A 22,948-nucleotide genomic window follows, 5' to 3' on the forward strand; every position below is an offset into this window, starting at 1 on the left:
CCCCCCTTTCTCTTGGGAGCATCATATATTTATATGCCCTACGCGTCTTTCCATGGGCCCAGATGAATTTGTTGCATAATGTCTCTAATGTATTAAACCAACTATTCTCAATGAATAAAGGAATCGATCTAAAAAAGTAAAGAAATTTGGGGAGAATCAACATCTTAATAACGTTAGTGCAACCCATCAGTGAAAGGTGTAAATTATTCATCCTTAATAGATCTATCTTTACTCTTGACATCAGAGGAGCCATGTTTATCTCTACGACCCTATCCAGATTTGCTGATATAGCCACCCCCAAGTACATGGCTGAATCAACTACCCTAGCGTCATTACACCCTGAATAGCTATTTTCAACGATCTGTGTCTTGGGTTTGTTCAATTTATATCCTGAAATTTGACCGAAGCGTTCCGCCTCTGCCTCGATTTCCCTAATGGCAGTGGAGGGGTTAGGTGTCAAAATAGCGACGTCATCCGCATACGCAAGGGTTTTTATTGCACAGCCGTTTATATTCATCTCAACAATCTGTTGATTCAGTTCCAGCCTGCGCAGATAGGGATCCAGGTATAGCGCAAACAACAGGGGGGATGATGGACAACCCTGTCTGGTCCCTCTACATATCTTGACTGCTGCAGAGTATCCCCTATTAACCCTAATCTTAGCCATTGGATTGATATACAAGGTCTGTATGGCCTTAATAAAACCCTCCCCGATTCCATTCCACCTCATGACTGACCATAGGTATCCCCAGGAGACCCTATCAAATGCCTTCTCTGCATCTAGAAACAGTGCTGCCATGGGGTCTCCTAGGGTACCTGCTGCATCAAACATGGTGATAACCTGCCTAACATGCTGTGTAGTTCCTTTACCTGGGATGAACCCATGCTGGGAAGGACTGACTAAACCCTCGATCACCCCTGCTAATCTTTTAGCTAACATCTTTGAGTAAACCTTGACGTCAGCATTCAACAGGGTAATTGGGCGGTATGAGCCTGGTTCGGTTATTGATTTACCTTTTTTTAGTATTACGATTATATTGGCTGCACCCCAGGACTCCGGGACGGATTCACCCTTTTGTGCCATTGCCATGATGTTAAACATGTCCCCTATGATTGCTGTTTGAAAAAATTTTAAAGAATTCCACCGGGATCTGGTCCGGACCTGCTGCCTTTCCAGAGGGCAAACTGCCAAGAGCAGTAACTAATTCCTCTACCCGGAGTCCAGCGTCTAACTCCTCCTTTTCCATTGTGGAGAGCATCGAGGGAGGTACCTCGCTCAGATATGTTTCTACCTCTTCCGTACTTACTGTAATGTCTGAGGAGTAGAGATCTGTATAAAACTGTTTAAAAACCTCCCTTACCTGTCCTGACTCTGTTAACAAGTTTCCCTGTGTATCAGCTATTTCTTTAACGTCTGCTGTTGCTACTCTCTGCCTGGTCCGCACGGCTAAGATATGTCCCACCCTTTCACTGAGCTCATATGCGTTCTCCCTATTCGCCATATATTTCTCAGCCATTTTTTGGGTAACCCCTTCCAGGGCATCTGCTCTCAGCGATATTAGTTTAAGTATAATTTGTTCTATCTTGACCTGTTGTTGAATAGCTACTACTAGTTCTTCTTCAACCTTTAATAGATTTAGGCGTATTTCTTCTGTCTTCTGTTTCTCTTTTTTTTGTGCGGACAATACAAAGCTTAACGTCTCCCCTCTAACAGCAGCCTTTAAAGCATCCCAAACTATCCCTGGAGGTGCTGTCCCTCTATTTATATCCCAGAAATCCTTAATCCATTTTGTCATATACTCCCTATATATGTTATCTTGCAGTAGCGACCTTTCAAAAGTCCATTCCACCTCTTTTTTATTAAAGTTCCCTAATTTTATTGTCAAAACTAATGGACTGTGATCGGATATAATTCGAGGTTCTTTTTCAATTTTTGATTCGCCGATTAAACTATTTGAAATTAAAAAGTAATCAAGTCTGACCAGCACCTGGTGAGGTGATGAGTAGAAAGTGCTACCGTCCAAGTTTGGGTGCCATTTTATCCAGGGATCTTCCAATGATCTCAAAGACTTTCACTGACTCCCAGTCCACAAATGTGCATTTGTCAAGTTCCTCACACATCCATACAAAGCTAAGCCCTACATAATCAAGCCACACATATCTGAGCAGCTGCATCAGATTCCACACCCCTACCAGAAAACTCCACCCAGCTGGCCTCCGGCTTCCATGTCCCCTGCATTTGAAGAGCAAAAGCAGGTTTCCGTGCATTTTCGCACCTGGCCCCTAAGTCTTTAATGACCTCCCACTGCATATCAGAGTTGTCAAATCAGTCCTTGAATTTATTTAACAAAAATTGAAAAATTGGCTCTATTAATAGGTCACTGCCAAATCCGCTCTATCCTTGAGGTCTAATGATACCCACCCTGGAGATATGCGTGCTCTACAAATACACATAACCCAGCACAACCTTGCATATCCGAGATTTTTGGTCAGCTCCAGTCTGGTCCTTTTTGTTACTAGTACTTTTCCTTTTACAAACAGAAGGCTCTTAAAACCAAATCTACCTGCATCGTCTAAGGTCCTTGTTCATGATCATTTCACACATTTAGTGAGACATGCATTGATTGACCCCAGCCCCCCAGCATTTGCCGCTCCAGTCATACCTGCACAGAGATGTATCAATTTGATCTTCCTTGTGGTATTAAACCCCATATATCAGTCTGGATTTCTTAGTACTTCTCTCCCGCCACTGGGGATATTAAATACCCCTAGATTCCCTGGTTTGTATCAGGCAGATTCCAAACACGACGGGCACATATCCAGGGGAAAAACATATATCCAGGAAAATTCAGAAACCGAAATGGCCCTTAAAACCAAGCGTACCTTCTGAGAAAACATTTGTTCCATGGTCTTCAGTGTGCATTGGTACAAGTTTCAAATAGCAGCACTGTATCTCGGGTGTAGCCAAGCTCATTGGGTAATAAAAATCAAACTGAATTTTCATTTGTGTATTTTTTAATTCTCTTGTTTTCTTCCTGCCCCGACTTCTTGCACACTGTGGGTATTACTAATGACATGAGAGATTTGCCACCCAGGCTTAATAATCCATTTATTCAGCCATCCTCACATTCAGTTAATATGAAAAATCTACAGGTATCCATCGATTGGCAAGGTAACTTTATTATAAAATAATGTCCAAGAAACCTGTTCAACAGTCTATTCGCTGTTCTCAAATTAACGGTGGTAATTCTTCAAATATCTTTCTCATTTTAGTCCAGGTCAAGGATGTTTTAGTCTAGTCTACAAGGTCAATACTGATATATTTATTTTTTTAAACATCAATGAGCTGGCATGAACTTGCTTCCAAATTTGAGTGTAATAGCCCACCTCCCCGTAGCAGGAGTCCACAAATCAAAGCCAGGCAACCTCTACAGGTCGGACTGTACTTCTTGTGAATAGGTGTTCCATGAACATATTTTTTGCCTGCTTTTCTCATCAAGACTGCAAAATATAGCCCTATTTCCCAAGGTCAAAGCAAAGGCAAACACTTTACCTCCTGGGTGGGCATGGACTGCTCGCCTTTAGTGACCGCTATATGGACATGTACCTATGAGTATTTCAGGCCACCCTTGGTTTGTTGGACAACTATGAAAATATTTGGTGGGTCTATGTATATACTGAGTGGAATCCTTTGCACCAGTCACAAAATGCTTCCACTTGGAGTTAAATGTCTTCGTGGTGGCTGTAGCTTGTGCCTGTGCTAGGATATTCCCACATTCTGATGAGCGATTCAAGTGACCAAACTCTAGTGGTCAGGCACCATGCTGTTCAGTCCAGCAAATTGCTTGTGCTGGGAATCCAGGGTGTAGGGTCTTGAGTTAGGGAAGACTGGACCCTTTTGGTTCCTGACAGACTCTGTAGAACAGTGACATAAGTGCATGGGTGATGGAACTAGTGATGTAGAATGTTTAGTTAATGGTTACACGCTGAGGAATAAAGACGTGTGCTACCGAGCTCCATGTGTGGCATGATCATTTACATGTGTCCTGGCTGGTGAGGACGCTACAACTGGCGATGAGATAAGGGATTACATAAGCCCTGTGACACGAAGAACCGAGAGCGCTCTCCCAGAGAGTTTTGCCGTGGTCCAGCAAATTGCTTGTGCATGCCACGTGTGCCTCAGCCGAAGAGAAAACCAACAGTTGGCGTATTGGAGTCAAGGTGCCAATCCAGCCAGTGCAAATCCTGTTAAGAAAGTTACGGCCGTACAGAAAGTTTGTTGTTGTCCAGAATCCGTCTCCATTGCCCCGTTTTCCTCTTTATAAAAAAAACCTCTGGTATGCAGTCTATGGTGTCTCTGGGATCTTGGTACCGTCTCTGTCGATCACTTGAGGAGGACCAGGATAATTTCCTGTTGTAGCTCCTATAAGTGAAGATGATGTTCCTTCTTGGGTGGGCAGGTAGGTAGTTCCTGTACAAATTCCAATGTGCATCCTGAGTGCACAATCTTCCACACTCATCAGTCCTATGTTATGGGCTCCAATGTGGGAACCAAAAAGAGAAATACCTGCCCCCACACACACCCACCAGCTGAGATTGAGATGGTTAGGGTGGGCTGCTGCGGCGAGTCAAACTGTCTTCTGGTTGACGTTGGAGCATGATTGAGAAGTGCTTCTCTTCTGTCTGGTCGATCTGGCATATCCTTGTCTTTTGTTCCAATTGGGTGTTTATCCCTGGTTATATTCGATTTATCATGAGGGGTAATCTCTGGCCTCTATTCTGATTGTATGGCCCTGACCTTCCCTGTAGGCCTGAAATCTGTGTGAGCCATAAAAAGTGGCAGAGACCCACAACGTTTGTACTGCTATACTCTTAAGGATTTTGAGGTATCCTTGTTTGTCGTAATGGTTTGTAGGGCATCATCCAAATGTTTTTAAAACAGGGTGAGTTTGTCAAATAGCATATCAAGGATCTTTGTTTGGACCTCTGGACATCAGAAATCCATACCTCCTGTCGACAGCTGTACCTGTCAGATCACGGAAACCTGCATTGGACACATCCATTGCCTCATCAGTGATGGCTGCAGATGTTATGGTTCCCACTGACAATTGTCATTACAGTTTTTATTTTGTCTTCAGAGATGAGGTTGAGTAGTGGTGAAGTATCATGCCACATGTGGCGATAATACATGCCTGTTATTGCTAATACATTAGCAGCTTTCATAGATATTGCCATCATCGCACTAACCCTGCGGTTTAAATTATCGGTAGGATATCGCTGTCCGGAAGTGCTGATAGTGCTGATAGTGATCTGGTTCTTTGATCTGCATTGAGCTGCTGACGTTATGGCAGAGCCTGGTTTGATATGACCCATAAGGCAGGCAGAGGCTGAATTTGGGACCCTGTACATTTCCTTCAGTCATGGTACCACTGCTGGAACCATAGCTGGTATTTTCATCAGTTTTAGGCCTTCTGACCAGACAAAGTATAGTATGGGTATGGATTCTATACTCTTGTGTGGCTGCTCTTTCAAGTCCTAAAGAAAGCCATTGGTAAATTGAAGTTTTTAGTGGCTCTCTTCATCAGATCATGAAACTGGACTATGTTGTATGGGGCGAATATGGTTGAGTGGTTGATTTGTCACCCTCCTTTGGAATTATGTAATCATTAAAATCCTAATCATCTGTCATCTCACTGTGGGTGTTCGTCTTCTTCCTCCTTCAAATCTGAATACACAGAATCTGATGAGCCTTCAGCCCACACAACCAAAGGAGTTGGTAGGGCAAGCAGTTGGTTGACAACTTTGAGTAGTGTCTCCATTGGAGAGGTAGAGGTGGTGGGGGAATTGTAGGTGGCAGAAGTAGAGTAGGTAAAGCAGGTGTTGAGGACGGAGAGCATGTAGGTTGCCTTGCAGGATGCTGAGGAAGTAATCTTTGAAAGGTGGCAATTTGTTGCAAAGTTGACATAAATGCAACGGGCGCCTGCAAGAATTCTGGCTCCCTCCTGTAATTAGGAGAACCGAATGATCGATCAATCAATCAAGAGACTTATAAAGCGTGACTACCCACTCATAAGGTTCTCAAGGGGCTGGGGTTGAGTTGGGGAGACTGCTGATCTGTGCCAGGCACTGTGGTTCAGTCAAAGACACAGGTCTTGAGGTCCTTCCTGAATTGGGGCAGTGACTGTGATTACGTTAAGTGGAGAGGCAGGGTGTTCCAGGTCTTTTCTGCGAGGTAGAAGGATCTTCCCCAAGCAGTGGTCTTGCGGGTACGTGGGATGGCGAACAGATGGGTGGACCAGAGGTCTCTGGTGGGTGCATGGAATGCAATGCGGTGGTTGAGGTATGCAGGCCATGTGTGGTGTTGCTTATGGCTTTGTAGGCATGCGTGAGGAGCATGAAGGGGATTCTTTTGTTGACTGGGAGCCAGTGGAGGTCTCAAGTGGCTGGTGATGTGACTGTTCCAGGGGATATGGAGGATGAGTCTGGCGGAGGCATTCTGGATGATTTGCAGGTTCTTCAGGATTTTTTAGGTGATGCTGACATAGAATGCGTTGCCTTAGTAGAATCTGCTGCCAATGAGTGTTTGGGTGACTGCCTTTCTGGACTCGATGGGGATCCACTTGAAGATCTTTCGGAGCAGGCGTAGCGTGTAGGAGCAGGATGGTGAGACTGCATTGTTCTGGCAGTTCATGGTGAGCGAGGAGTCCAAAAGTATGCTGAGATTTCATGCGTGGTCTGTGGGTGTTGGGGTGGGGTGGTCCAGGATCTGCGGGCCACCAGGAGTCATCCTTGGGGGAGGGGGTGGAGCTCAGGATGAGGACTTCAGTCTTTTCGGAGTTTAGCTTGAGGCAGTTGTCCTTCATCCAGGTCGCCACAGCCATCATCCCGTCGTGGAAGTTGTTCATGGCGACACTGTGTTCGTTGGTGAGGGAGAATATCAGCTGGATGTCATCGCGTAGGAGACTATGTTGAGTCTGTGGTTCCTGACGATGGATGAGAGCAGGGCCTTGTAGATGGTGAAGAGCGTGGGGCTCAAGGAGGAGCCCTGAGGCATTCCACAGCTAATTTCTGTGGGTACAGAGTGGAACGGTGGTGACCTGACTCTGTTCAGCTGGTGAGGAAGGATTGAATCCATTTCAGGGCTTTTTCACGGATGCTGGCGTAGTGGAGTCTGTACATAGGGTGCAGTGGTAGACGGTGTAGAAGACTGCCAAGAAGTCCAGGAGGATGAGGGCTGCACTTTTGCCTCGATTGAGGAGGGTGCATAAGTCAGCTGTGGCAGGGAGAAGGGAAGTCTCTGTGCTGTGATTGCTGCGGAAGCCGGATTTGGAGAGATCTAGGATGTGGTTCGCTTTAATGAACTCAGAAAGTTGGGCTTTGATGGCCTTTTCAATGACCTTGGTTGGAAAGGGGAGCAGAGAGATACGTGTTTCCAGTCCTCCAGAAATGTGGCAAAGTTGATGGAGCAGTAGAGCTCTGGGGGATGGAGGTGCCGGCTCTGCTGAAGATGTGATGCGGGCAAGGGTCCGAGGGTGATCCTGAGTGGATGCTCTTCATGATCTTGAGTGTGTCGTCAGTGGTGAGCGGAGTGAGCTCTGGAGTCGGTTGGTGCGGTGGTTGCGAGTGGGGTGAGAGGGTCTTGGGTATCGAGGCCTTTGAAGCGATTGTAGATCTCCTTAATCTTGTGGTGAAAGAAGGCACTCAGGTTGTTGCAGACATCTTGGAATGGTGGGATGTCTGCTGTCTCTGTGCTGGATTTGGCAGATTCTTTGACCACAGCAAAATGTTCTTTGCTATTGTGTGCATTGGTGTTGATCCTTTCTTGTAAGGCTTCTTTCTTTGCTGTTCTAATGAGCTGGTGATGTGCGGTGACAGTGGTTTTGAGGGCTGAGCGGTCTTCCTGGGTCTTGCTGTTCCTCCATCTCTTTTCGAGCCATCTACAGATGCTCCTGGACCCATGAAAGGTGGGAGAGAACAAGCTGCCTCTTTAGGAGTGTGGCTTGCTTTGCGCTTTCTTGATGGGAACCAGTGTGTGTCAGTGCAGCTGAAGATCCTTTGGTGGAGGTTGCGAGCTGAGGTATTAGCGTCTGAGGAAGTCGGAGGTGGGGTTTTGCTGAGGGAGGTGGTGAGCTGTTCTTTGGTGACCTTGTTTCAGCTTCTGCAAGGGTAGCGGTGGGCGTGGTGGTGTATGATGGGTTTGGTGATGGAGAAGTGGACACAGCCATGGTTGGTCCAAGGCGGCCCAGAGGTGTGGCTGAAGGAGATGTTACCGCTGGTTGAGAAGACTGAGTTGAGTGTGTCCTGCTGAGTGGGTTGGAGAGGTGGCCCGTAGTCCGAGTCCGGTGGCGAGGTTTTCCAGTAGGGACTGTGTTCTTGTCATTGGGGTTGTCGAGGTCTGAGGAGGCAAGAGAGCGGGTTACGATGAAGTTAAGAATGGAGTCGCTGAAGGGTGGACGGGTCTGGGAGGTCTGTAGATGAGAGTGCCATGAAGGTGGTGGTTGGGTTGGTCTGAACCTGGAAGTGGAGGTGCTCCATGTTTGTCATGTGGTCGTCTGATTCGGTGGAGGTCATGGAGATGTGTTAGCTAAGAAGGTCTGTGACTGATATTCCTACTCCTGGTAAGTCTTCTCTTCGTCTAGGGCTTCTTCAAACTCAGAAACATAACACACATCAACTGTGTAGGACTGTAGGCAGTCACTACGATCTGCCTCTAGTTCAGTGTCCAGAATCTGGGTGGGCAAGCTTGAAGTCCTGTTGAGTGAAAAGGTAGCTGTAAGAAAGCCCACTGTGAACAGTTTTGCTGTGGATGGCAGCGTCTTCCTCATTGGAAGCCGAGACATCCCTGGAGTGGTAGATGACAGTGTTGTTATCTACGATGGTGTCATCATTTACTGGGTCTTTGTCAATGACCTCTTGAGTCTTCAGTGAAGCTTGTCCCCTAGGTTACTATGGGAATGCTGTTTACGAGAATGGTCTTTTCTTCATCACTCATGAGGATGACTTGAAAATCACTGGTGCGGAATGATAGTTGAGCCAGGCCGTCATAGGAATTTGATTTTTGGGCTGTTGTCTTTGCACAGGTTGTGTTTTTTTCTTCCTGGAGTATTTTCAGAGGAAGCTTCAGTGTTTTCTTGTGAGGAGGTGGCTGTAGGTCGTTTAGGTAACCAGCCCAGCTCTGGAAACCTTATCTGTTTCCTGTTTTGCACTGTCTTCGTGAAAGTGCTTGGTCGAGCTCACTTCAAAGAATTATGTCTAGACTAGAGGGCATCCCCCTTCGAAGGACGGCATTTCGTTCTTCTCTAAGAAATAAGGTGGAAACCTCCTCTCCCAATGCTTTGGAGTCTTAGAAAGAAAAGTCTTACAAATGTCACAGCGTGAGTCCTTGTGTGCTGGATAAAAGCAGCTTATACATTGTTCATGTGGATCATCAGTATAGATCTTTTTCTGCCTCACGTAGAGCAGGATTGATTTGAAAAGAGATGTTTTCTCTCTGTCAGTCATGCTGATTTTTGGTTACAGAGGTGAGGTCTCCCTGTCCCAGAAAGTGGAGGTTATATTTAGGGGATTTACCCAAAAACACCTTACAGTTCTCTGAAAGATGAAGGTAGGGCTGGTTTAGACCCAGGGTAGTCCAGAAAAGTAACTGCATAAGGTCACTAAGAAGTTAATGTCAGAAATCACAGCTATGGTGGCCTCTATGAAAAGTTTGAAAGCTAGCTCTTCCACATCAATGCCTGAAGTTTGGATTGTTTTAAATAAGGTTGATAATCTACTAAGCACACACAGTTGTTGAGGCCTGTGCCCATTTTAACACTGTTTAGTGCTATTTACGATTTAATGGGATAGCTAGCCTGACAATGATTGAAGGCTGTGAATATAAGCAGGATCCAATGCTGGCAAAAAAATGGGTCTTTCGCTTTAGTCAAAATAATACAAAAAAAGAGAAAAGTTTTCCTCCCAACTGCTTCCTTGAGAGAGTCATACTTGTTGATGCATTCCCTCATTATGTGCGACTGGTATTGAAACATTGACCTGCGAGTCTGACAGCTCTCGTTCTCCCCATGTCACACTTTGACTATTTACAATGTGCATGTTTTGACATGTGCTGCTTTGTATTCAGCCGATCTCATTTTGTTTTTAGGTCTCGCCTACGCAGCCACCCCCTTCTGCCGTGCGCGCACGTCCCACTTCTGCTGCGTGCGCTCCTCCCCCCCTTCTGCCGCGCGCATCCCCCATCTGTCACGCTTGCGCCTCCCTCCTTCTGCCGCGCGCACGCTCCTCCCCCTTCTGCCGCGCGCACGCCTGTTGTTTTTAGGTCGAGGACTATCGGTTCTGCCGTAAGGCAGAAACCGGAAGTCGGAGATTTAATGATTCTTAGAGTGCTGCATTTATCCCTCCCTCTTTTTGCTCGTTCTCCATTGGCTGGCTTCCTAAATGGAGGCCAGCCATTGGAGGAGAGATCCGTCACTCCGATGTAGCACCGTCCTTTTCGGATTTGGGGGCGTCATTGTTGCTGTTCTTTAGCTCGTGACGTAGTCCGTCACTCAGGACAGCAAAACCACGCCCCCAATTCTGAAAAATTCAGAACCCTGCGGCAGCCATTTTCTTTTCCCCGCAGTGAGGGTGAGACTCGAGCCTCTGCCTCTGCCCCCGTTTGTGCCGTTTTAAGTGCTCCTGCACCCCTGTTTGTGCCCCAACTATCTCATTGCACTGTGCATCTTTTAATTTGGAAAGGATTGAGCTAAAAAAAAAATGATGTGCTGCGACCGCCGTCTCTTTAACCGGACAGTCTACGTCCCGAAAGTCACAAGACAACACGCCAGCAAAGTGCCCAAGAGTTAGGATGGGGCGACGCAAAACTTCACATTGTAAGTAAATAGCTCTTTTGTTTTTCAAATGTGGCTGTACGTGTTTGCTGAACATACACAGGACAAACATAGATGGTGGGATAGGATCTTTGTACTGCTCGCAAGGGTGTTTGCTTCCCGTCCGCTCGCCCCGGGAGCGCGCTTTCACCACCCTCATCTGGCGCCGCCATGTTGAGCCTTCATCTTCCGACGGCGTTATACACCATTTCCCTCCGCACCGGACAGCAGCGCAGCCAGGACCACCTCGTCACAATCCTGCTCCGTTGCATTGTAAATGCTTGTTGTAGTCTTCAGGGACTTAGTGAGATGACAGGACGGCCGAGCCGGGGAAGAGTCAGCCACACACCCGTCTACCCGACTTTCGCTCCTCGAGGAGCAGCACTGAGTTGACAATCTTGTGTCTGTCTGCCTCGTAGAAGTAACCCCCCCCGTTGAGTCATGGGCACTGACCTTTCCCAGTGAATCTGCTCGAAGAATGCCAGGTTGTTGCTATCATTAGCACAGTAAAGGACCGCTTTCTTAAAACGGACGCCCATTTGTGCAGGTCTGGCAGTGAGCGCCATTACTCGAGTGTGCACGTTTTGGCAGGTGTAAACTTTGCCGCCTGTTAGTTCGGTCTGCAGTCTCTCGGAAGGCATGCTTTAATGTATGAGGTGTTTAATGCTCGCAGACCTGTGGAGCGGTGGGAGGCCCTCAGTTGTCACCCGGGCAGAGTTTCAGTGAAAATCACCTTTTGCACATCCTTTCTCCTGGTCTCACCTTCCTGGCGTAGAGGCAGGTCCGCCTCCTTTTTGCCAGCGCTGTGATGACTCTTGGAACTTCAGAAGTAGTGTTTTCCTAATTGTCTAACCATTTACGACTTGTGTCTTGAAAAAAAAGAACAAAAACAATTTTTGTTGCGGCCCCAAGAGACGCAAGTAAGCTTTTACAGCTCACCCCCCGCAGTTCCCTTCATTCAATCGAGGGGGAGTGGCAGGGCCGATACTGCCAAGCTTTCAGTGCCCGGCACTTCCTGTCAAAGGCTTCGCACCTGCACTTCTAAGCAGATCTGCTGCACTGGACCCATCACTTCTCAGCAGGTCTTGCATACTAGTACCTGCACTTCTCAGCTTCATTGGTATGCTAGCTCCTGCATTTCTCAGCAGATCTGCTGTACTGTCACGAGCACTTCTCAGCAGACCTCGCATACTAGCAGCCGCACTTCTCATTGCATTTGCTTTCCCTCTTTCGCACGTAAGCACTTCTCAAAACAGGGCTGCTGCTCTTCTAATGGACGATGTAAAGTAGATTCTAAGCAGGGTTGCTTCTCTTCTAATGGGACAGTGTAAACCTAATTCTAAGCAGGGCTGCTACTCTTCTATCGGGACTGTGTAAACAAGCTCATAAGCAGGGCTGCTAGTCTTCTAAAGGGACTGTGTAAACAAGCTTCTAAGCAGGGCTGCTGCAGCAGTAGTAGTTTATACAGGGCTTCAAGAGGTGCGGGGCTCGCCATTCGCAGACCTGGTAAAAATTAAAAACCAGCGCTAAAATACCACCCTTCTTGACCCTATAGTCATGTGACCCGAGTCTAGGCCTGGCCCAGAAGACTCTCTGAGGAGGCTGTGTGATGCTGCGGTGGCTCGAGCTCCTGCAGCTTTGAGAAGTAAGTGGGAGTCGTGGGGTGCTGCAATGAAGCCTGTGAGTGTGTGATTATGTAATTCCAAAAGAGAGCGCACTATCGGCAGATGTCACAGTGGGTGCCGGTCGTGTACAAAAATCACTGTAATTCACAGAAGTTTTGTAGTGTCCTGGCATGCCTGCATGTTGCTCTATTGCTAATTTATTATTTACCATGTTTGAAACTGTTCTTGTCTGCCTAATTGGGGTGAAGGTGAAGTGGGCCTCTTTCGATTAGAAAATAGCATTTTCCCTTCCATTTCTGCTTTTGGCCATCTCTCTCCTCCAATCTCAACCATACCCATTCTTTTTATTATCTCTTTCCCTCTCACCTCCTTTTGTCTACCTCCTCCACTCTCCCTGCTCCCATTGTCGCTCTCCTCCTCTCTCTCCATTTTTTCTCTTCTTCCTTCGCTTTTTACTTCTGTGTGTGTGTGGGCTCTGGGTGTGTGTGTGTGTGGGCTCTGGGTGTGTGTGTGTGGGCTCTGGGTGTGTGTGTGTGTGTGGGCTCTGGGTGTGTGTGTGTGTGGGCTCTGGGTGTGTGTGTGTGTGGGCTCTGGGTGTGTGTGTGTGGGGCTCGCTGTGTGTGTGGGGAGGGCTCTCTCTCACTAACTCACTCTCTCTCTCACTACCACACTATGTCTCTCACTACTTCACTATCTCTCTCACTACTTCACTATCTCTCTCACTACTTCACTATCTCTCACTAACTCACTCTCTACCTCACTACTCAACTCTCTCTATCTCACAGCATCACAATCTCACTACCTCACTAACTATCTCTCTCAATACCACATTACATCACTATCTCTACATACATCACTCTCTCACTACATCACTCTCTAACACACTACCTCACAACTTCACTCTCTCTCTATCTCACTACCTCACTCTCTCTCTATCTCACTACCTCACTCTATCTATTTCGATCTCACTACCTCACTATATCACGACTCACTCCCTCAAAAGTTCACTATATCACTCTCACTAACTCTCTATCTCACTACCTCACAACTTCACTCTCTCTCTCTATCTCACTACCTCACTCTCTCTTTCTATCTCAATAAGTCACTTTCACTCTCTTTCACTACCTCACTCTCTATCTCACTACCTCACAACCTCACTCACTGTTTCTATCTCACTACCTCAGAACATCCCTCTCCCTCACTACCTCACTCTTTCACTACCTCACTATCTGTCTCTCACTACCTCACTCTCTATCTCACTACATAACTCTCTTTACCTCACTACTCCACTCTATCTATCTCACTACCTCACTATCTCACGACTTCTCTCTCCCAAAACATCACTACCTCACTACCTCACAACATCACTACTTCACTCTCTCTCTCTAACTCACTACCTCACTCACTCTATCTCACTACTTCACTCTTTCTATCTCACTAACTCACTACCTCACTCACTCTCTCACTACCTCACTCTTTCTATCTCACTAACTCACTTTCACTCTCTTTCACTACCTCTCTCTCTATCTCACTACATCACATCACTCTCTGCTTAGATCTCACTACCTCACAACATCCCTCTCCCTCACTAACTCACTGTTTCACTACCTCACTCTATCTAGCTCACTACCTCACTCTCTCACTACCTCGCTCTCTCTCTATTTCAATACCTCACTCTCTCTATCTCTACCTCACTCTGTCTCTTCTAATGCAATAGGTATCACATATGCAAAACATTAAGCTAATGCCAATAGAAATGACAATGCCATTTATTTAGGGATAAAAAAAAAATTTTTTAATGAGCTATACAATAGTTCTACCTATAATATTGCCGAGACCATTGCATTGTAAATGCTTGTTATTTATAACCCCTCTTCATAGTGGGTGTTGTGACCATTGTTGCATCTAGCTAGTGCTGTCAAGCTCGGCCGATACGAGCTAAGAGACAGAGAGCTATAAAAACACGCATAGCATGTGTGACACACTGTAACCTGTGCTCATTTAAAAAAAATCTGGTTATTCTCATTTAACATGGTAGGCAGAAACGTGTGCTTTTGTTGTCTGCATTCAAAACAGGGGAGGGAAATGCGCAATGAGATGATGGACACAGCAGAAAGGAATGATTTTGCGCCGTTGTGATCAAGCGGCTGAACGACCCCTGTCCGTACTTGTCAAAGGATGGACCCACATAAAACGTGTTGGGCTTGCATAATTGGGCACGTATAATAGATGTACGGTAAATAAAAAATGTTACCAACACAAAGGGCAAAAGAGAGCGAGATTTCATGAAATATATGTTTTATCCATTAAATACATAAAAGATTCTGAAGGCTTCGTTTTTCGTGGCCTCCTTTTAGCAGACCGTACAACGGTGCGGCGCTGTCTTACAAAAAGAGCATGGGACAGGAGCGCGGTACCTAGAGCCTTCGATGCAAACATCAGCAATTTGAAGGTGCAGCAGCTGTTGGGGTGCGACAAAAAGATGGCGGACCCTCATCTGAACGCCCGTCTCTCCTTACCGAACAAAGAAAAAAAACGCTCTCCACCCCAACATAGCCTCCCACGTTTAGCATGAAATAGGGGAACTCGAGCATTACTGAGTGAAAAAAGGTACAAAAAAAACGTATCTAATTTATAAGCTTAGGTGCATACCCTCGAGCCAGAGCTGTAGATCCGAAGAAAAGACCTACTGTATTATCAATTTATTTTCTTATATTATGTAACGCTTCACAAAGTGCTGCGTGTTGTCATTGCGCAGTACAGCGTTTTACAGACGCACACCAGATGCATGCCTGCAACGCCATCATTCCACCTGAATGACTGCACAGCCCAGTGCATCTTTCAAACATTGTTTACGTGTTCTTGGCTGCACGGCTTCCAGAGGCAAATTGACGCACTCCTGGACAATCCAGACATATTCATGCAAACATACATTCATTTTTATTATTTTCAAGAAGCCATAGCGTTGAATAAAAGCTGGAGCTTCGTGCTGTGCTTAAATGACTGAAGCATCCCTCAGACTGTGTTTTTCACATCCAACTTTAAGTAGTAGGGGCCTTCTTGAAGAAGATTATGTACTGATTAGGAAACAATGAGGTTATTCGGCTAATCAGTTTTAAACTAATTAGTTGCACACATGGCTGTTTGAAATAGAGCCCCAGTGTGTTTGACAGGCCAGGTGGAAAATCGCCCTGCTTAAGTGTCAGGCTGGTGACAGTATGTAAACACGGTGTTGGACTTGGTACTTTTGGCAGGTTCACCCCTAAAATTTTTGCTTTTAAATGTGACCTGATGTTAGTTGTTTTTTGGCTTCTGCGCACTTTAGCACTGTGTCCTAGTGTAAAGTGCATGCGCAATCTGAGTGAGTGTGATGAGATTGGCCTGCCCTCCCATAGGAATGCATGGGGGATATGTACGTCCATGGTAATTCCTGGTGTGAGAGGAGTGCAGGGGCGAGTTTGGTATGTGCGAACTCGTGAGAATAGATGCTGCGCAATGGTGTGCGCAGATTTATTGTGTCTAGTGGAGAAGTTTCACTTTTAGGAGTTGGCATTTCTGTGTGCTGTGAGATGTGAATTGCCTGTCTGGCTTGTGAGTGACAGGGGCTGGCTGGTGTGGTTGGCTCCAGGAGCCAGGATGAGTCTTCCCGGTGGTGAATAGGGAGATATTCATGTAGATGGGAGGGAGGAGTTGCAACTGGGACCTGAATAGGGCTGTGCCTTCCCTCCACAATGCTGGCTCCACCTCCTGTGGTGTGTCTGATGTCCCCGGCCTGTCCTGTGAATAGGGAGAGGGGATGAGCAAAACAAAGTGCTCCAGAACCAGTTGCATCTGGTTCTCCCCTTGCCCTACAGTTTGTGACAAAGGAAATGTGTGTATAAGAAGGGGCTTTGACCCCATGTAAGTTGTTCTCTTGTTCCTTACTTGAGGGGGGCTGGCTGGGCGCCAGGAGGAACCGCCACTAGGAACTGCCTCCCTGCTGGAGGGCTCTGTGAGCTGGCCCCTGGGCCCAGCCTTTGCCCCCTCCCCCTGCACTTTGAAAGACTTTCCCTGGACTTTGTGACTCCAGTGCCTGAAAGCGCTTTATCTCTCCTCCTGAAGAGCGCTTTTATTTAGCTTGCTGAAGAAGCGCCTATTTGCCCTGAGGAGCGCTGTGTTCTGCCCCAGGAGGACTGCGGAGGGCCTGCAGCGCGAAGCTGCATCGTGTAGGATTCCCCCCGCATTGTGCTTTTTAAATACCCCTAGCGGGTGCCCACCCCGCAAGGGGCTTTGTGCCGTTTATTTTAATATCCCTAGCGGGTGCCCACCCCACGAGGGACCTTGTGCTGCTTTGTATACCCCTATTGGGTGCCCACCGCACCAGGGACTTCGTGCTCAAAGAAGCGGGAGCCTACCCCGCATTACTGCGACCGAAAACAAAAATCATCGCCGCGGCCGGAAGTCAGGCAGCGTGTTGCCTGACGTGGGGCGGGACTTCCGCTGTCCCGAGGGAAGCCCTGCGCCCACGGAATCCCAAGAGGAAAGCCGGAAGCCGACGGGAGCCCGCCCCGCACTCCGGTGCAAGAAGGAAAGGCTGGCCGGAAGAGGAGTCCAGGCGGGAGCCCACCCCGCACTGGACTGTACCCAAGGAAGTCTGCAAGTACGTGGGACTCCCGTGTGGAGAGGAGAACCCTGCTGCCACAGAGGACGTTGGAGCCGTGCGTGCTCCCTTACAGCTATCCCCAGCGCCCACCAGGGAGACCAGAGGAGTGTCCCGGGCAGCCAGTGTGTCGGAAGATCCGAGGCACCGACTGAGAGGACCAAAGGAGGAGTCTCCCCCCTTCCAGCAAAGAGCCAGGTGAGTGAGGGCTCCTCTGCTGTTTTGTGCCTTGTTCTCTGAGCGGACCAGCAGGAGAGCGGGCCACTCCAATGTTGGGGGCACGGTTGATTAAGGGTCAGTGCCTAAAGTGATTCTGGCGCAAAGTGATTGCATCCTGTGTTTCAGGTCTAATATGTTTTATGCCTATGGCATAATGTATGTATGCATCCTGTTTTAGACCTCTAAATGTGTTTCATGATTAGGAGGATGTTGTGCCTAGTATAGTTTATGATATTAAGTTTATGTTTCACTGCGTGACCTCTGCCTAAGGTGATTAATATTACGTAGTGTGTTCCTACCTTTTACCAGTAGTTACTGTATTATTTTGTGCGTCAGTTATTCTATGGTCTACATCTGCTATTTCTACTAAGTGCTGATTCTGACAGTGGCCCATTTGGCCCTGTCATGTGTATATAATCCCCTGTAAATACTGCCCAGTGCCAGTTGGCACAGTGTATATGTGTGATTATGATCTAATGGCTTTATGGTAATACAAAGGCTATTTTTATATATAACCTTGTGTGGAGTTCCTTTTTGTGGCGTGCCTAATGTGTTACTGCTGTGTGAGTGTGTTGCGCAAACGCTTTACACATTGCCTCCGGGATAAGCCTGACTGCTCGTGCCAAGCTACCAAGGGGGTGAGCAGGGGTTATCTTGGCATGTAATTCCCTTGCCCTGACTAGAGTGGTGGTCTCTGCCTGGCTTTGGCGCAAGCCTTAGCCAACCAGAGAGCCCATTTCTAACAACGGGCATGAGAAGGCACTGCGCCACTTCAGTAGAATAACTCTCACTAAATCAGTAGTGGCAGCTGAACATGTGCATGCACACAGATAATTATCTGCAAACGACTGAAAAAGATATTGTGAACAGTTTGGAGGGAAAAAAGTCTAAGATTAGGGTAAAATAATCTGGGATATAGAGCACATGATAAAAGGAAGTCCGTAACATGGTGTTATGGGTTAGTTTGTTGGCTATGATTATGGTTATTTAAAGGGTTTGGAAAGTGGTAACACCTAGGGTAACACCTTAGGTTGTGTGATTCATTGGAGAAAAAAATACTATGGGTATTCACACCTGTAGAGAAAAAGAACGCTAAAATGTTTTATTACTTTTCCATTTCCCATTTAAAATATATTCTTAGTAAACGCTTCTCAATTTGGGCTTACTACTTAAAATCTTCTCCCTTTTTTCAGTTTTGGCAACCATGTTTTCAAAACTTCCCACTGTCCCATCGTTTTTAATCCCCCTACCCTCACATCATTGCTTTAAATTCCTCTTATCCTCCCACTGTTGCTTTCAGTTCTCTCCCAGCCCCCGTCATTGCTTTCAATTCACCCCCACCCTCCCATCTTTGCTTTTAATTTCCAAATGCCACACAGAAAGAAGAAGCATGCAGCAGAGGGAAACACGTATTCTTGAATCACACTGCATGACCCAGTATGTAGGAATTGCATTCAATCCATAGCAGCACATGGTCCAGGATAGTGTGCTGCATAGCTAAACAGTTATAAAGTCGCAAAAGCGAGACCTATTGGCTATGCCAATGCTTGTTTGAGAATGGAAGCGGAAAAAAAGCTCAGCTGGCTTCTATGCATGTTCTTTTTTCAGGATGGCAAATGCACACTGAAGAAAGTGCCTTTCCGAGGAGCTCCCTGCAGTGATGCAGCGGGACGTCAGGTCCCATATAAGGCTATCATGAAGCAAGTCAACAGCTCAATTTCTGGCAGACTTTGGGATGAAGAGCAGAAGGCTCCCTATTATAATTACAAGGTGAGTGAATGCTAAGTGACACACACTTCCCTGTGTTGGTCAGCACGAACCTGTGCTTTGTATTTTATGTTCAAAGGCTACACCCCTATATTGGGAGCATAAACTGACTGCATATTTTATGTATGTTCATTTTATGCATGCATTGACCTTATATTTTTCTTTTTTTTGCATTTCGGGTTTCCGGCCTCTAGTTTCTCAGCCCTTCCAACTGCCCAGCCTCCCTGCCTTTTGTGTTAAACCCCCAGGTCATGTGACTAGGTCTCTACACCTCTCTCCCCTTTCCCAGAACTGGATAGCCACCTCCATACCTATTTCTTCCAGGGCATCAACCAAGGGCATCCCGGTGCAGGAGTAAGTGGCTGAGAGCATTTCCCCTTTTTGGCTCTATCAGGCCCAGAACTAAGTATGGGCGAAATTTGCGAATTCGCGTTCCGCAAAATCCGCAAATTCGTGCGAATATGCAGATTTTAGTTTTTTTGCGTGTTCGCGGGGTTTTTTGCGTGTTCGCGGGGTTTTTGCGTGTTCGCGGGGCTTTTGCGTGTTCGCGGGGGTTTTTGTGTGTCCGCGGGTCGCTTGCATGGCGAAGTTACCCATGCGGTCGTGTATGGGCACAGCACCCTCTGGTTCACCACTGCCACCCTCTGGTTCACCACTGCCACCCTCTGGTTCACCACTGCCACCCTCTGGTTCACCACTGCCACCCTCTGGTTCACCACTGCCACCCTCTGGTTCACCACTGTGACCCTCTGGTTCACCACTGTGACCCTCTGGTTCACCCCTGCCACCCTCTGGTTCACCCCTGCCACCCTCTGGTTCACCCCTGCCACCCTCTGGTTCACCCCTGCCACCCTCTGGTTCAGCACTGCCACCCTCTGGTTCAGCACTGCCACCCTCTGGTTCAGCACTGCCACCCTCTGGTTCATCACTGCCACCCTCTGGTTCACCACTGCCACCCTCTACCGAGACCTTTTGTGACGCAGCAGCAGCACAAAAGATGCGCCATGGTGCTGGGTATTAACAACGTGACGCATCTGAGAGATGCGTCACGTTGTAAAGCCCTACACCATCAGGAGGCGTTCTGGCGCAGGGGAGGGCGTTCCTGCGCAGGAACGCCTCCTAAAAGTGGCTGAGTGAAATCTACAAGATTTCACTCAGTCACTTTTAGGCCAATGCTGCGTCAAAACCCTGCGCCTGCTTGAAGCAGGTGCAAGGCTTGATGCAGCATTGGGGAGATAGGGCCCCCCAGAGCATTGCTGGAACTGCGTCGCAAGCGCGAGGCAGCTCCAGCAATGCACTGCTTTTACGGCACAGATGCGTGACGCATCTGTGCCGTTTTTGCCACATGGTGCGCTGCATTGTAAATGCGGCGCACCATGGGTGGCGGAGCTGCGGCGCACAATAACCGGCGCATCCCTGGGGATGCGCCAGTTATTGTAAATCTGCCCCTATACATTTAGCCAATGAGGGAGCACTTACTGATTAGACAGTAGAAAGTACTCCAGTTGAGTAGAGGTATTGCACAAAAAGGTGGCATCTTCGTGGACAAACACGCAGGGCGGGATTCATTCTGCCCCCTGTTTTTCTGCCCTCTGTTAGACTTGTTTTTTGTGCCCTTCTGCCCTCTGTTATTCCCTTGTTTTTGTGCCCTTCTGACCTCTGTTAGACTCGCTTTTTGTGCCCTTCTGCCCTCTGTAAGACTCGCTTTTGTGCCTTTCTGCCCCGTTAGACTCGTTTTTTGTGCCCTTCTGCCCTCTGTTAGACTCGTTTTTCCCTTGTTTTTCTGCCCTTCTGCCCTTTGTTAGACTGCTTTTTGTGCCTTTCTGCCCTCTGTATCACCACATCATCACTCAGCGCTAGCCCAGCATCACTCAGCACCACCACATTATCACTCAGCACCACCACATTATGACTCAGCACCACTCAGCATCACCACAGCACCACTCAGCACCACCACAGCATCACTCAGCACCACCACAGCACCACTCAGCACCACCACAGCACCACTCATCACCACCACAGCACCACCACAGCACCACTCAGCACCACCGCATCACCACTCAGCACCACCGCAGCACCACTCAGCACCACCGCAGCATCACTCAGCACCACCGCAGCATCACTCAGCACCACCACAGCACCACTCAGCACCACCGCAGCACCACTCAAGCACCACCGCAGCACCACTCAGCACCACCGCAGCACCACTCAGCACCACCGCAGCACCACTCAGCACCACCGCAGCACCACTTAGCGCCACCACAGCACCACTCAGCACCACCACAGCACCACTCAGCGCCACCACAGCACCACTCAGCGCCACCACAGCACCACTCAGCGCCACCACAGCACCACTCAGCGACACCACAGCACCACTCAGCGCCACCACAGCACCACTCAGCGCCACCACATTATCACTCAGCGCCACCACATTATCACTCAGCACCACCGCATCATCACTCAGCACCACCGCATCATCACTCAGCACCACCGCATCATCACTCAGCACCACCGCATCATCACTCAGCACCACCACAGCATCACTCAGCACCACCCCAGCACCACTCAGCACCACCCCAGCATCACTCAGCATGATCCCAGTATCACTCAGCACCACCACAGCACCACCACAGCACCACTCAGCATCACCACAGCACCACTCAGCACCACGACAGCACCACTCAGCACCACGACAGCACCACTCAGCGCCACCCCAGCATCAATCTGCGCAACCAAACAACAACAACTGGTTCAAATATGTTCTCTCAATGTTTCAAGCTTTATTACAAATGTCACAAAAAGATGTTGATATTTCACTTCTGTTCTTGGATTTTCGTCACAATAAAATACACTGAACATAATCTTCACAAAAGTTATTTACAAAAGTTTAAGCTATTGCCATTATAAATTAAAATCACTTTTATTTAAGTATTAATTATTTAAAAAAATTAAAAGCCATTGTAATTTGTAATATCAATACAGCTAAGTCACGTAAATACAAAACATGTTGCATTACAAATGCTGTAGGTGTCACATTTACAAAAGTTATAACTATTGGCATTGTAAATAACAAAGCTATTAATTTAGCTATTTTCAAAACCAACACATTAATAAAAAAAATTGTCATTTACAAGACCAATAGCTCAAACTTTCCTAATGCGGGACCTATTGCATTGCAAATGCTTGTTTTTATATCTGTCAGTGCTTCCTGTTGAGGTTTAATTTTCGTGACAGGCGCCTCATTGCCTACTTGTAACTATTCTCTGACCCTGCTTCAAGGGTCAGAGCAGGGTCAGAGAATAGTTCCAAGTAGGCAACAAGGCGCCAGGAAGCATTTACAGGCTTACAGCAGCAGGTGCCCAAGTTGAAGTTAATTTCTTTGTAACCCTTTTGTAAAAGGTTACAAAAAATTAGCTTCAACTTTTGCACCTGCTGCTGTAACCCTGTAAGTGCTTGGCTGAAAATTCGTCCCCGCTGATTCGCGGATTTTACCGCGATTTCGCGAGATTCGCAGATCGCGAAATCACGGAAAATCCGCAAATTCCGCGAGCGGAACGAATTTTCAGCCCATGCTTACCCAGAACATAATATCCTGCCTCTTTGTTTACCCCACACCTATCCTTCCCCGCACTCCTTCTCTCCACCAGGTAATCTAGCACATTAATTATATCCCTCCAATAGCTCTAACCTGCCTGCAGAGTTATTACTACCAGGAGCACAAGTTTCCCACTATGTTATGGCCATCAGGTTACTTCGGATTGGCTCCAGAGAGCAGTTACCCTTGGGGCCTGTACCCGTTGCATGCTATAGGCCTCCCCTCAATCACTCCTGAC

General features: G+C 47.5%; 1 protein-coding gene across 2 annotated transcripts in view; it reads left to right on the forward strand.

Annotated features, from left to right (window-relative positions):
• LOC144756220 (di-N-acetylchitobiase-like) overlaps positions 1-22,948 on the forward strand; it is a 127,508-nt gene that overhangs the window by 95,493 nt on the left and 9,067 nt on the right. For both annotated transcript variants that reach the window (XM_078645839.1, XM_078645848.1), the window contains exon 6: positions 18,957-19,118. In XM_078645839.1, coding sequence (XP_078501965.1) covers positions 18,957-19,118 — 162 coding nt within the window. The remainder of the gene's footprint in view (positions 1-18,956; positions 19,119-22,948) is intronic.

Source organism: Lissotriton helveticus, chromosome 1_1 (genome assembly GCF_964261635.1).
Source record: "Lissotriton helveticus chromosome 1_1, aLisHel1.1, whole genome shotgun sequence".
NCBI classification, from domain to species: domain Eukaryota; kingdom Metazoa; phylum Chordata; class Amphibia; order Caudata; family Salamandridae; genus Lissotriton; species Lissotriton helveticus.